The 15,695-nt window shown below is 32.9% G+C and overlaps 1 protein-coding gene and 1 long non-coding RNA gene across 3 annotated transcripts; both read left to right on the top strand.

The window, feature by feature from the left end:
- Nucleotides 1-1,776: 1,776 nt before the first annotated feature.
- Nucleotides 1,777-6,073, top strand: LOC112786273 (uncharacterized). Of its 2 annotated transcripts, none has more exons than XM_025829669.3 (8): nucleotides 1,777-2,296; nucleotides 3,210-3,704; nucleotides 3,915-4,077; nucleotides 4,182-4,488; nucleotides 4,660-4,732; nucleotides 4,808-4,898; nucleotides 5,194-5,273; nucleotides 5,402-6,073. In XM_025829669.3, exons 1-8 carry the CDS (start codon nucleotides 2,183-2,185, stop codon nucleotides 5,636-5,638), a joined length of 1,560 nt encoding a protein of 519 aa, XP_025685454.1. In that variant the 5' UTR covers nucleotides 1,777-2,182; the 3' UTR covers nucleotides 5,639-6,073. The 2 variants fall into 2 exon arrangements, with proteins under 2 accessions (XP_025685454.1, XP_029150946.1); XM_029295113.2 differs by having other exon boundaries at nucleotides 1,836-2,296; nucleotides 3,132-3,704.
- A 5,642-nt stretch (nucleotides 6,074-11,715) lies between these two features.
- On the top strand, nucleotides 11,716-14,801 carry LOC112786267 (uncharacterized). Its single transcript, XR_003194276.3, has 4 exons — nucleotides 11,716-11,891; nucleotides 11,987-12,040; nucleotides 12,116-12,263; nucleotides 14,508-14,801. It is a non-coding gene; the product is annotated as an uncharacterized lncRNA (long non-coding RNA).
- Nucleotides 14,802-15,695: the final 894 nt, after the last annotated feature.

Raw genomic sequence — 15,695 nt, 5'->3', positions numbered from 1 at the left:
TTAATTTGGCTTCTGAGTTTTATTTTTATAGGATGGATTGGCTCTGTATGATTTTTTTTCATATGAACTAATCAGTCCTAAAAAAATATCAGGAGATGGGTTGAATATTTTTGTTTGGAGTCTCGTCCTTTCGAGATAATTGTCAGGATCTAGTGGAGTATTCACTCTATTTTTAATTATGTTTATAATTTTTAAATAAGTATAAATTTAAAGATATATTTATTTTTTATAAAAATGTTAAAGATATAATTTTTTATTATTTAGAAATTAAAAAGATAATTAGGAAAACTATTTAAGACGCATAATCATTTCTTGTTGAAGTATTAATGCATAAATACAGTAGTGTAATTTGCACAAAAAAAAAATTCTTATAAAAGGAAAAGATAGTTAGGAAAGAAAAAAAAATACAAAGTTTAACTTTATCTATCTTCACTAAGATTGCTTTATCTTTTTCTCCATCTTTTGAATCTTTATTCCACACACACATACTAGTAAATTCTATTTTTTCCTTATAAAAAAATTCATTGTATGTGGATAATTTAGAAGTTTGCTAATTAGTGTTAAGAAATAATTAAAAAAAAAACACAAAATAATTAGGTAAAATATCAGTACATCAAAATCAAATTTATTGATTTAATGTATATCTCTAGTACCCATTTTATTTTGTTCATGAAATTAAATCCATACATTAATTTTCAACATTTAATGAAAATGACACTTCACATCTAATCTACTTCACTAGTATTGCAATCTTATTTGAATTCTACTTAGAGAGAATCTACATCCAATTCCAACACAAACACATAACTCACTCGTAATTTATTTCAACCATGTTAAAAATACACATAAAATAAAATAGGTCTAAAATACACATCAAAATACGGAATCAGTCATTAATATAAATTTTACATTAAAATATATAAAATTAATAATTAATAATTAATATAAATATATATTAAAATAAAATAAATTATACATATATTTGTATATAAATATACAATAATTAATTTAGTAGATAATTTATAATAAGTATGTAATATTTTTTATTTTATTTTTTCTCTAAAAAATTGGATGAAATTCTGAATGTATTTGTTTTTATATAAAGTTAATAATTAAAAACTGTTAGATAATAATTTAATAAAATCTGTCAAATCATCTAACACTATCAACTTCACATGCACGTGAGTTTTCGCTAAAAAGGTATTTTTTTTTTCTGAAAAAACGATAAATAGGTCTTTGATTTTTTAGGTCTAGTTTGGATAAACAGTTTAATTAAGTTTTTTTTTAAAAAATAACTTAAATAATAAATGACTATATTCAAAGTAGCTTATAAATAAGTTATTTTGTATTTGGTTTTTTTAGTTTTAAAAATGTTTATTTTTAAAAAAATGTGATAAAAAGTAGTAGCATGATGAGAGAAGTAATTTTTTTAACTTCTCTATAAACTCCTAAATAATTTTTTAGAAAATTGCAATTTAATTTTAAAAATTGTATCAGATATTAATACTATTACTTTTTATAAGTCAAAATATAAAAAAAAGTTACTTTGAAAGCTTCTCAAATAGGCCATTAGTCTCGTTTTAAAAATCCTCTCACGTGTGCTTTTTTATATCGACCAGATCAATATAACTGAAATTATGTTTAATTTTTTCATTGAGTCTCACAGATCTAAATAAACTAAGAGATCAATATACCTATATTTTTAAAAAATTAAAAACTTAAATGTATTTTTATATTTTTAGAGACTTAAATATTTAAAAACTAAAAGATCAAAAATTTATTTATCATTTTTTTTTATATTTCAGATATTTTTTTTTCTTTTTCTTAATTTCGGATTAGAACGAGAAAAAAAGGTAGTGTGTCCGCGCGCATTGAATTGAAGAACGAAGAAAGGAAGGAAGTGTGAGTAATGGAAAGATAGTGTGAGTAGGCCAACAAGGCTTCCCCACCATTCACTCACCCTTCTTCCTTCTTCTTCATCATCTTCTTCTTCTTCTTCTCATAAATGCTTCCTATACACTCTCTCACTTCATCTTTCATCATTAATCACTGACCCATTGACTTACTTCGTCTCCTTTATTCACATGATTGCTTCCTTCTTCTTCTGTTGAAGAAAAGTTTGTTTTTTTCGCTCGGTTTCGGAAATCCAAGTTCTGGGGTTATTCTTTTCTGGTTCAGTAAGATGAGTTCTCAGGAAAAGTCTCTGACTTTGGGTGGACATGAACAACAACATGCTGATGCTGATGCTGATGCAGCAGCTTCTTGCAGAAGAACAGTTTCTCTGCCAGCTCAAAAGGTATTACTATTGCAGAAGAACAGGTTCTGCTTCTGATTCTCTGCCTTTCATGATTGTTGGCTTCTTTGTTGATTTTTTTTATTTTTTCCCTCCTTTCTTCTTTTTTCTTCTGATTTCTCTTGTTTTTCTATGATTATCCATGTCATCTGTTTGTGCTTTTCTTTCACCTTCTATTTGTTTTTATGTTATGTTTAGTTTAGTTGATGATTCCTCAGACTGAGATTTTTTTTTTCAAAGTCATGTGTAGTGTTTTTGTTTGATATATCATAGATATGATCCTAATACTATAACTAATTAGTTATGGTTGCAAAGTTTCCTTTTTTTTTTATGTTAGAAAAGATTTAGTTTTTCTATTTATAGCACTCGGAGCTGGATTAGTCTGATTTAATTTTATTTGAGGGATATTATAAGATTTAGTATCTTTGATAGTGTGAATCTTATTCCTGTTAATTGCTTTGGCTGTTCTTCCTTATGCTTGTGCTGTGTGGATGAAAGCTGAGTTCAGTTTGAGCATCCTTCTATTTTTCTCCTAATTACTAAATTAAAGAAGAATTCATCACTCTAAAAGCATTAATTAACTTACCCCGTGGCTTGTGTCTGTTTGAATCTTTTGCTAGATTGCTCAGAATTTTACTTTGCACTTTGATTTTGAGATGGTGTGTCTTTATCTTTAATGGTATTGAATGTTGTTTTGAAAGTGGGATTTTCTTCCAAGTTGTTGTGCTTATAATAGAGAAGGGCACAACAATTACTGATTCTTGAGGTTATGATGATGTAGTGATTCCGGGTTAGTGTGCAGCAATGTAGTTTGTAATTTCTGTTTACATGTTTGCAGCAATGTAGTTCAGACTGTTCAGTTGTACTTCGATGTTCACATGACCGATTTTATCAAATTCCTATGTCATCTTGATAGGTTGGTGATCCAATGGGGATAACCGAAGAAACCATGCATGTTCCTCCAAGGAAGCGACAGAATCTTCTCCTAGAAATTCCCTCAAGAACTCCAGAAGAATGCTCTCAAGATTATGTGGCAATCAAAATGCCAATGACACCAAGTCCCACTCCCACCCCAAAGAGAGTGAACTTTCTCATATCTTCTCGCTCGGTCGATGCTCCTATGCATACTTCTCCAGGGCCTTCAGCTTCAAAAGGCAGATCATCCATAAGAAGCATTCTACCGAAATTGAGCTTCAGGTATCGGCCACCAACGGATACTGAAAAGGGTACTACTTCAGCACAAGAAGGTTCCTCTTCAGGTCATCGCGAAAAGCCATCAATCTCAAGATCACTATCCCTTAGTAAGATATTTACTCCTAGGATTAAAAGAACATCATCATTACCACTAGGAGAAATGGGACATTCAAATCCAGAATCTGCTCATGGTGGAAGTGTCGGTGGTCCTCTAAATGTAAGATTTCAACCATCACAATGATATAAGTTCAAAATGATTTTGATAATTGTAAGGTGTCTTTGATCTTCTGTAAGTAATAATAAGAACATAATGATTTATGCATTACCTGCTACTTACATTGAACATTATTTGAGAGCAATATTTTTTAAGTTCTCTTTATTTAGTGTTTCCTCTGGCACCCTTTTAATCTGTTACCTTCTTTTGCAGAAAGGAGAGCCGCAGCGTAAGATAGCTCGCTCGCTTTCAGTGCCTGTCAATAACAAAGATAAAGGCATAAGGAGGATGGATTCATTTTACCGTATTGTTCCTACCACCCCTCGAGTGAAGGAAGGAAATGCATTGTCATCCACATCCCCAACAAAGAATTCCGGTATATCATCATTTGCACTTGTGAAAAAATAGTAGAACTTTGAATGTTAAATCCTTAATAGGACTCTGTAGTCTGGATTTTTAACTTGCTTTAAATCGGTCCAGAAATTAATGACGCTGATGATGACGACGGAGAAGATATACCTGAAGAAGAGGCTGTGTGTAGGATTTGTCTGGTTGATTTATGTGAAGGAGGTGAAACCTTCAAGTTGGAATGTAGCTGCAAAGGAGAACTTGCTCTGGCTCACCAAGAATGTGCAATTAAATGGTTTAGTATCAAGGGCAACAGAACCTGTGATGTATGCAAGGAGGATGTTCAGAACCTACCTGTCACTTTATTACGGATCCAAAGTGTTCGAGGCCGGAATCCAGGAATAAGTAGGACTCAGCTCGAAGATGTAAACGGATACAGGCATGTCTAGCTACTTTCATCTGATACAAAAGATCATAACTGGCTTATGAAACAAACCATCTATTCCTTTATGGATCAGAACATTCTTGTTATATGTTTGTTAACGGATTTGATGTACCATAGTTATTACTACAGAGGCAGACTCTTAATTTTATCTGTTTTTTTTAATAGGGTATGGCAGGAAGTTCCGGTGCTTGTCATTGTCAGCATGCTAGCTTATTTCTGTTTTCTTGAGCAGTTATTGGTAAGAAGAGCAATCCTATCAGAATTCTTAAGAAGTTACAATGTTCTATGAGCTGAGTTATTTGAATCTTTGCAGGTCACGAAAATGGGAACCGGTGCAATCGCCATATCTCTTCCTTTTTCCTGTGTGCTAGGCCTACTTTCCTCCATGACATCATCAACCATGGGTAGGTTCTGCAAAAAAATTGATATTGTCAGCAATCAACATAAATTTTGAAGAACACCATGATTTGCATAACTGATTGGAACCCTTAAAAATGTGTATAGCAATCAAAGTTATTTATAGTGGTTCTGTTCATCTAAAATGATGTGCCAATGCTAATGGATTTTTTACACTAAATGGTTCTCATTCATGATGACATCTTTTTCTTCTTTATGCCAACTTCAATTTTTCATGATGCTATGTTCATCTTCACTAATCTATGCCAACTCTTGTTTATTTTCTCTTTTGTTTGGTTCTAGTGAAGAGCAGGTTCATCTGGATTTATGCATCTGTCCAGTTTGCACTTGTGGTTCTTTTTGCGCATATATTTTACTCCGTGGTAACTTTTTTTTTTCTGATTAATCCCTTGAATGCATATACTTATATATGAATCAAGCACTAAATTTATTTTTAACAATACAATAAGACTAGCATTCTGGCTTATTTTGATGTCTTTTTCAACTGCAGGTTCATGTGCAACCAGTTCTGTCAATCCTTCTGGCAACATTCGCCGGTTTCGGTGTGGTTATGAGTGGAAGTTCTATTCTTGTTGAGTTCTTCAGATGGAGAAGAAGATGGCAACAACAACAACAAGGTCCACAACTGATGACACAACCTCGGCCTGCAAACACGCCGCGTCCGGTGGTGCCTCCGAACCAGAATCAAACTGTGGAACAAGATCAAGAGAACTCAACTCAAAGCTGAAATTTTTTTGTGATTCTTGTGGTTTCTTCCCAAGGGCTTATTGCTTTTCTTTTCTTGGATTTGGAAGTAAATTATTGTGTATAAGTTAATCAAACTTTGTTGCTCTCCATCATCTACACTGAACTTCACTGTACAGCTTATGGTTTAGAAATAGATTGACTTAGAAAATAGATGCTGCTTCTCTTTCCCAAAGAATTTGTTTTTGTTTTGTTTTGTTTTGTTCTGTTCTGTTTGTAGGAGTATTTCAGCAATGTTAGAACCAGAAGGCTTTCCAAGCCTTCTTTTTTGTAATTTTGGGTGAGAGACAAAAGATTGAGGAAAATGTTTGTTGTGTTACAAGTTGATGATTATTTTGATGAGCTCATACCAAATGTAATGATGTAGTAAACCTAAATAGAGTTCTATTATGCTTTTTTCTAAAGCAATTTTCTGTTCTTCACTTGTATTTAATTATATATTGTTGCATTTACAATAGTAGCTTTGTTTTTGTACTTTATATCCACTGATTTAAATTACAATCAAGTTATGTATATACTAAAAATTAGTCACTACTTAATTATTGTGTATAGAAATACATATTTGATATCTTATGAAAGGTTATTATATTATTATAAACAAGAATGATTATTCGGTTATTGCAAGTTTGACTATTCTATTATGATATATTTGATTATTTTAGTAATTGTTTTTTAGTTAAAAAAATGTGAGAATTAATACATATAAATATATACAAATATATAGTGATTAGTATTTAGTCTATGTAGAATATTTTTGTTGAAATAATTATATATGATTATATAATATTATTAGGGTAGTAAAATCAAACTCTTTCTACATTAAATTATAGGAAATTGAATTATAACATTACATCATCACTTATGACTTATGAGCAATCTATTCCTTTTATTTTAGTTTTGCTAAAACCATCACTATACTACCACAAATTTTCAAATTTTGATATGATAATGATGATTTAAATTTTGTTGAAAAGGGGTTAGGAAAGTAAAAGTAAAGTGGAAATAGTGAAGACACGTAAGGGTGGCAACGGGTAGGGTAGGGTAGGGTTTGAAGCCAACCCTAACCCTACCCGCGGGTTGAGATTTTTATATAAACTCAACCCTACTCTATCCGCGGGTTGAGAATATCCCAACCCTAACCCTACCCGCTCTCAATCCGCGGGTACCTGAACTTATCCGCGGGTTATAAAAAATATGCAAAATTATTATATAACTTCATGATAATTAAAATAGAACTGAATTTTATATAAAAAAAATATTAAATGATCAATTAATGATATTTTTTTAGTGGCTAAGGATCTTTTACATTTAATGAGAGGTCTTTGGTTCAACATCCACTTGAAACATATTTTTATATAAATATATAACATATACATATATAGGGTGCGGGTTGGTCGGGTAGGATTGAGGCTCAACCCGCACCCTACCCGCCCCGCATGAGAATCCAACCCGCACTATCCTACCCGCTGCGGATCGGGTTGACAACCCTACCCGATTGGGTTGGGTACCCGCGGGTAGGATACATGTTGCCACCCCTACCAGTTGCCCTCCGTTATTTTTTCCATCTCAAAAATTGGAGCTATGTGCACAGGAGATACTTTGGTTATTGTACTTGGCAGCAAGAATGCCATTTGAATATAGAGGATGAAAATCCTCTTGAACATCAGCCGATCTTGTTCGTTTTCAACACCGATACTTATCATGTCATCAATCAGCTTCTTTAGAGTGTTGTCCTGGAACCTTCTAAAAATCAGTTTGATCTCTTCAGAAAGATACTTATAACTCACTTTATCAAGAAATAGATCTCCTACAAAAAAAAAAAATTATTACTTGAAATGCACCCAAATATGATTTATATGCACCAAAATATTTCTCATATGCATTCAAATATCACTCATATGCACCTAAATTTATTACTTGATTATATGAGATCATAATAAGATATTACGAAAAATATATTACAGAAAATGGAACTATAGAGATTTTCTGTAATCAGTTACCTGATGCATTGAGATCAAGGGCATCCACTATTGTTTTGGGTTTAATTTTAAAAGAACCATAGCTTGTTTTCAGTGTGTTTTTGTCTAATTTAAAAGAGTTAGCCGACTCCTTTAATAGTTTGTGAGGCACATTCATTGGCGGAATGTGCATGAGTCCACTAAAATCTAATTCACGAACGATTGCTTTTTTTGGCTCGCTCATCTTTTCAAATTTTTCACTCAGTAGTCTGGTGGCACACTTCAAGTCTTTGGTTTGCTGTAAACAAAACAAAATTAGAGTGATTTAAATAACCTATATTTGTATTAAGAAAAATTGACTTGTTGTCATTTTTACTGCAAGAAAAAAGAAATACTGTCAATAGATAAAAAATGCACCCAAATACCAGAGACATACACCCAAAAATCAGTCACCTGCACCCAAATACCAGCCACAAACACCCAAATCCAGTCCTAAACACATTTTATTTTTTTCAATTAAACGAAATTAAATGAGTTCAAAATCATATTCAACTCAACCAAACATGCATAAAATGACATTGTACGAGTTCAGAATGATATTTAAGTTTAAAATGCCACTAGAAGCACCAGTCACATTCAATACTGACATATACATCCAGAAATGTGCCATACAGAATTTATATGTATACAAACCTACTTAAAAAACATCCAAACATTCCCAAAATAGACTTTATAATGCCACATTTAAATATATACATTAAAGCTCGACCATCATGTTGCAACGTTTATATTAATCTCAGTAAAACTTCTGGAATTTATTTAGTCTATTAACAAGGACTTTTGTGATGATCTTGTAAACTACATTACAGAGATTAATCGGCCTGAAATCTTTCATAGATACCAATGATTCAACCTTTGAAATAAGAACTAATAAAATTTCCATCATTCTTGAATCAATAATAACATTGAAAAATGCCTACTTAACCTTTATTATAAAAAGAATTACTATTTAATCTTGACAAAAATTTAATAAATTTAATTTAAATAAGATCTAAAATAAAACTGCACACTAAGATTAAAAAAAATTACATCAAAATTAAGAAATAATATATTTCTATTGTACTTATAGATTTAGATAAGCTTTTTCCTATATATAATGATTTACCATATGCATGAAAAGAAATTAAAAAATTAATGTTAGCTAAATTTGACCGTTTTTAAGAAAATAGATTAAGTTTTTTGTGAATTATTTTTATTATGTAGTATATATGTGATTAGAATAAATTTTTGTAGAAATTTTTTTGAATTTGGAAATTTAAATTTTTATTTATTTATAAAATTTAAATTATAATAAAATTGAATTATGTTAGCTTGTTGGGATTTGTTCCTAGACTTTCTCTTTCAAAAGCCGAAGGTGTCACCGTTTCAGTTAGGAAAAAGTTTACCAATTTTATTAAATTTTTGCCAGCATGCGATCAGCAAAGAAAAGTGAGTCATTAAATAAAATTTTATACTATTAAAATCATTATTGATGGCTACTTGATAATTACAAATCACAAAAATTACAGATCCTAGCATTCTTTGTCAGCTAGTATTTCTCTCTCTCTTTCCATAATCAGCAGGTACTTTCCTTCTTCGATTACTCCTTGATCATTTTATGCTGGTTCTACTTGAGGATTTTATATATTGTATTTACCTGTAGCTAGTTCTGTTCAATAAATTGAAGAATCATAGCTAGATATATATGAAGTTAGCCAATGTGATTGCATTTACGGTCGCAATTTGCTACAGGCCTGCTGAGCTCATAGCTAAAGCGGCCTTTTTTTTTCCTCCCCTCTTCCGCTCAAAGAAGGCCTTTTTTGGTTCTTCGTACTTGTAGTTCTTGGTTGGTTCTTTATTCGCCTGAGACTAAATGGAGTACGGAATTTACGAGTCGTTGGATTCGGTTTGGTGTTAGCTGGATGGAGTAAATCAATCAATGATATTGTTCAGGCACTATTGACTACCACCCCTCCCACTCTTTGGGAGGGGTTGATTACCCTGACTCTATTTATCATAAACTGTTGGTGGAGCTGGAGCCTGTTACTTGAGATTTTGTATCGGCTGCGGCAGCAGCAGTTGGAGCAGCAGCAGCAGTGGAACAAATGATGCAGCAGATGAACGGGAGCAGCAGGAGCAGCAGATACAATGGATGCAGCGGTTGCAGGAACTTCGTGGGAACCGGCACGTACGGAAGAAGAATATCAGGATTTGGAAGGGGATAGTTGGAGATGATGCACTGTCAAACTAGAAGAATTTCTTATACTGCAGACACATGATTAGTACAACATGGTTATGTGAAACTCAAATTTGTTAGTTGGTTAATAGCTAGGAGGTTCATGAAAAATTCTGTGCAGTTTAAGTTTATTTGTTCTTCACATCTTCTGTCTCTTTCCTTTGTTTCTGTAATGGAAAAATGTTAAAGCATTTATTCGTTATGAACAAAATGCATGGCCAAGCAAAACAGAAAAATATAGTTTTTTTTTATGTTATAATTATAATCCTAACCTAATAGGTACAAACAATCATGAATAGATTATAGATAAATAGTGTTTTAGAATAAATACATAATTAAAAAAAGTTATAACTCATAATAAAAAAATAAATTTAATTATAATTCATATTAAGTGATGATCAACAATGGAGGAGCGTGTTTTAATTTGGTTATATATAGTCAACACACTTAGAAGAAGTCATCGGTGTCTCTAGTCTCTACATCAAAGTACCTATAACTGCTATTTCTTTTCTTTTTCTCCCGTATATTAATTAATAATTGTAATTTGTTTAAATTAAAAACAAAAAAAGTTTACTAACACCAAAAAGTGATTAAGATTTGTTTAAAAGATGCTTCGAATAAATATTTTTGAAAAGTATAAATATTGGTGAAAACTCATCTGTAGTCAGAATTTATGTGAAGTTGTTTTTGGATAAGACATGTGTTACTATCTAATTTAAAAAAAAAATCAATTTATTTTATACAAATTATTTAATTAAAAAAATCGGTTTGGATTAATCAAATTACCTTTAAATTTTTTTTATTCTTTTTGGTGTATTATTCCTAATTTTTTAAATGATGAATTTAGTACATTCTTTTTTTTTATCCCTTTTGACCAATCTTTCTTTAAAATTTATCTTTAACTTTTATTTATTTAATTTTCATCAAATATATGTATACAAATTATTTGAAAAAGTAAAGTTTAATATTTTAAAAAAAATAAAATTCACATTTTTTTGTGTGTATAGGAATGAAAAAGAAAAAAAAAGGAAAAATTAGGAATCAAGAAAAAAAAAAGGAAAAAATTAGAATTCATACGAAAAAAAATCAAATTTACAATAGGAAGAAAATGTCATAAATGATACCATCTGTTTCTATTTTTTTTGCTGTCTCTATTTCTATCTTCCTGAGGAGTTTTAATTTTTTTCGATGACTCAAATTTTCAGTAGCTAAATTCCTTCCCTAACATTAGATTTTATATTAAGTTATAAAAATATGTTTAATTATAAATTTATCATTAAATTAAATCTCATGTTAATCAACCAATTAGTTTTTATTTTATTAATAAATTATTTTCGTGAAAATTATTGTTGATTTTTTAAGATTATTCTATAAATAAATTATTTCTTTTAAGATAATAAATCATAATTTACTTGTCTAGAAATTATGATTTCACTATAATACACATTTTTGTGCTTTTATTCAAAAATTAGAATTTATTTTCAATGTAACGAAAATATCTAATCAAATTCTTATATTTATGTAACTATTTAAAAGTTATTATTATTTTTTATTTGATGCGTAAATACTTAATTATAATAGGTGTAAACCCCGCTAAAATCGGTATATAATTAGTCAATAAATCGAATTTTCAATAGGAAAATTAAATACGCAAAACTGATATCAAAATAGGATAGAGCTCGTCGAAACGAGAATTTTGATACCAATTTCGAAAAGTTTGGCCCAAGATTGGGCCGGATGGGCCGAACTGGTTGAACCGGACCCAAAATGGGCCCAAGGCCCAACCAAACCCAATCCATTAAAGAGGCACAGCTTCTTATTTCCTTTCTTCTTCATTATTCACGCTGGGAAACTTTCTTAGGGGGAAGAAGAACACAAGCAAAAACCTAACCCTCACTTTAATTTCAAATCCATGTAACTTTTGATCCGGAGCTCCGATTGACGAACCGTTTGCGGCCACGCGTTCACCGTGACGAGCTCTATGAAACCCATGGAACAATTGGGTAGGTAACTCATTATTTCCTTCTCAGCCAGCTTCTCCTAATTTCGGAAATTTATGAACAATTAAGTCAAAAATTGTTCAATTCTTGTGTTCTAGGTTCAAGTTAGCTTCCGGAACTTGTGGGCTCAAGCTATTGAGCATATGGGTATGGTAAGAATACCCTAACCCTAGCCAAATCTTATTTTAGTAATGGAGAACTGAAATTGGAATATGTATATGTAATAGGTGTAGATTAAGTGGGTATATATGCATTGGGAATATTTGGAGGCTTGTTGGTGATCAAAGCTTAGTTTGTGGCTGTTTTACTTGAGCTTGAAGAGGCTGTAATTTTGTGTTAAGAAGCTGCCTTGGGTGAATTAAGTGATCGGCCAAGGTATGGTTTAAGTTTCATACGTTTAATATTTACGGTATTGTGAAAGCTTAGGTTAGAGGTACCATAGGATAAGTTGAATTGTTTGTTGTATTTAATGATTAGCCTTGTAATGTTATTGGAATAGATTTGTTGGTGGACATATATATTGGAATTATGAGGTGTGGAAGTTATTAATAGTGTGTTCTTATATTTATTTATGATGGATTAGGATTGGTGTTTGTTGATAAGGATGTAGAGTTGTGTTGTGGTGGTATTGCATGTGCTGTAACTAATTATGTAATGATCGGAATTGCATGAGACCAAGTCTGGGCTAAACTTGGGAATATAAGGAACTAAACTGGAAAATTTGGGACCTTTTTGTTAAATATACAATTTATGGCAATTTTTTTAAAGTTAGGTTGTTAAATCTGTCCTGCAGCAGAAAATGTCAAACAGGGCAGCAACTTGTTTACCTTGTTGCGACTTCTACGAGTTGAGTTTTGGAGCGAAACCAATTTTGTTATAAAATTTGAATAATTTTCCTTATTTCTCTAAAACCTCTTAATTTTAAGAGTTGAGGATTGGGATTTGTGAGTTTTTGAATATTGGTGGTCAGAGCTGAAAAGAAACAGATTTCAGCAAGCTATGTATCAACTTCCAATGCTTGTAACTCTTAGAATTGAATAACAATTGGGTTGCAACCAAGACACACTTGTTCCTGGATGAGTAAAGTTTAACTACATTACTTTTCAAAGTCATTGGATTTAACTTGGATTTTATATTGAATTTTGAATATCATATGCTGCTGCTGTTTTTCTGGTTTTATGCACTGCAGAGCAGTCACGGTTTTTCTTTTATTCCCGAGGCTAGAAAAATCAGAAGATTATGATATTTAGTTTGTTAGAAAGCTTATTTCAATATGAACGCCTGGATATAAAGTTTGTGCAATTCTGAGTTCATTTGCTATATTAGAAACAGAAAAGAAAATAGAGTGTCGAGGATGTCTTAGTGATGGTCATGGGTTCGAGAAGTTAAAGTTTAATCCTCGTGTGATGTGATTGGTTAACGTTAGAGTTGGGTTGATTTAAAGATTATTTGATATTAAGAAGTTTGAGAAGAATTTGATAAATAGTTTGGTCAGGACCTGGAAAGGGTAATCAAGATGAATTATAAGGGAATGATGATGAAAGGTGTGAAAGGGAGGTTGTTAACAAAAGGAGTTAATATGCCATGGCTTGATGAATGATTAAACAATGATTATGACTATGAAATGGCTTATGAATGATGATATCTGAGATACGAGTTTCCCTGGGTAAAAACCGTGGCTTGCCACCACGTGTTCCAGGTTGATTCTCGATACTCTGTTAACCCTACGTCGTAAGGGTGACCGGGCACGTATAAATTCCCGGGTATGGATCAACCCCCATTGAGTGATTATATGATGAATGTATGTGAAATCTATGCATAGACTCTTGGGGATGCGCGACGAGGGACAGTCTAAGGTTTTCGGACTTGTCGGGTTGGCTGGATAACCGACAGATGGGCCCCATCAGCCATAGGACAGACATGCACCATATGCATTTGTTTGCTTTGATTGCTATGCATTTTCTGGGTTTGCCTAATTGATTTATATCGCCTGCTACCTGCTATACTTGCTATTTGTACTATCTGCTCATTACTTGTGCGTGATCTTGTTTGGTTGCTTGTTTTTGTTGCATTGTGGACGATGGAGGGATGGAGGAAAGGAGAAATGGCTTGGTGTTGATTGAATATTGAAAATGAAGGATTAACCACATGACCGTATTTCGGTTCGGTGGCTTTCGTGATAGTGGTTCAGTGGCTATCGTGATAGTGGTTCAGTGGCTATTGTGATAGTGGTTCAGTGGCTATTGTGATAGTGGTTCAGTGACTATTGATATAGTGGTTCAGTGGCTATTGTGATAGTGGTTCAGTGGCTATTGTGATAGTGGTTCAGTGACTATTGATATAGTGGTTCAGTGGCTATTGTGATAGTGGTTCGGTGGCTATTGTGTTTTTCGGTTCAGTGGTTGTTGTTAGGTTAAGTTTGAACTTGAATAAGTTAGGCAGATTTAGAATACCTACCCCTGTTTATGGCTTCTATTTTTGTGCTCAAGTTGGATAATTGAATAACGGAGTTCTAGGATTGCCTATAGCATTCTCAGGACCGTACTTCTTATGCGCGTGGCACTTTTACCATGCTGAGAACCTCCGGTTCTCATTCCATATTGTGTTGTTGTTTTTCAGATGCAGGTCGAGAGGCTCCTCGCTAGGCGTCTGGATTCTGGAAAGCGAAGTAGTTCTTGGGTGTATTTTGGTTTCTATTTGTATATATGTATATATAAGTGTAGCTTACTCTCCAAGTAATTTATGTATGCTGCTCCTCTTAGAGGTTGAGGGAGAGATAGGAGTTTACTTTGGTATTTTGGTATATTTTGGGGACACTTATGTATGTTTATATGTATATACGTATCCTCCGGCCAGCCTTAGCTTCGCAGGCTGAGTGAGAGGCTAGTTATGCTGTTCCTTGGCTTTCCTTTATCTCTTCGTTTATTGTTCTATCATATTCCTATTAGGTTTCTTCACCCGCAAGTAATTCGATTTCCCGAGAGTTGTGCTTTTTATTTTGCGATTTTGTTTTGCCCGTTTTTTTTTAAGGCTCCTAGTTAAGTATCTCTCTTCCTATTATTATATATATATAATTCTATCTTTAGAGGTCGTAATATCTTACTATCTCAATCTTATGACTTAAGCATAAGATTTAGGATAGTAGGGTGTTACATTATGGTATCAGAGCAGTTCGTTCCTATAGAGCCTGAGGGACGGACTGATTATGCCTCTGGGAATACTTTGGGTGTCTACACATGCTATTTAGGGTATCTAACTGATATATGAGGCATGAATGCTCATGAGCATGCATTTGGGACTGTGAAATACTAAACTAGAGATATTGAGACTGATCACCTTGATATCACTTGTTTGGAGTGAACAGGAACCAAATGGCATCTCGTAGGCGCCGTCGTGAGCGTAAGCAAGGTCGAGGACGGAGAGCTGATGAGGTGACTATACCGGTAGGTAGTTTAACCGATATCGTGACCGCAATGACGAGTGTTGTTGCTGCCATTGGCGCTGTTGCTGCTGCGACCATCCGAGTGATGGATGGGATGGAATCACAAGCTGGAACTGGCAACGATGGTGATGGTGAACATGAAGGTGGACATAATGTTCCGAATACATGGGTGCCAGCGGGTTATCCGGAGCAAGTTAACACGGGTCAAACAACGGGAGAAAGCTCAAGGAGAACTGAGGTAGCAAGGAATAGTCGCCAGGAACCCTTCACAAAGAAAAAGGAAAAAATTACACCTAGGAGCCAAAATTTCAAGAAGAATCATTTTGTCGCTTCACATTCTCAGCGCGGGAACAATGACCGAAGGA

Source organism: Arachis hypogaea, chromosome 3 (assembly GCF_003086295.3).
Source record: "Arachis hypogaea cultivar Tifrunner chromosome 3, arahy.Tifrunner.gnm2.J5K5, whole genome shotgun sequence".
Taxonomy (NCBI): domain Eukaryota; kingdom Viridiplantae; phylum Streptophyta; class Magnoliopsida; order Fabales; family Fabaceae; genus Arachis; species Arachis hypogaea.
This window is presented reverse-complemented; position numbering and strand designations above follow the sequence as displayed.

Coding starts and splice junctions, on each gene's coding strand:
- LOC112786273 (XM_025829669.3), top strand. CDS start 2,183: ATGAGTTCTCAGGAAAAGTCTCTGACTTTGGGTGGACATGAACAACAA. Junction 3,705..3,914: donor GTGTCGGTGGTCCTCTAAAT/GTAAGATTTCAA, acceptor CTTCTTTTGCAG/AAAGGAGAGCCGCAGCGTAA. Junction 4,489..4,659: donor GAAGATGTAAACGGATACAG/GCATGTCTAGCT, acceptor TTTTTTTAATAG/GGTATGGCAGGAAGTTCCGG.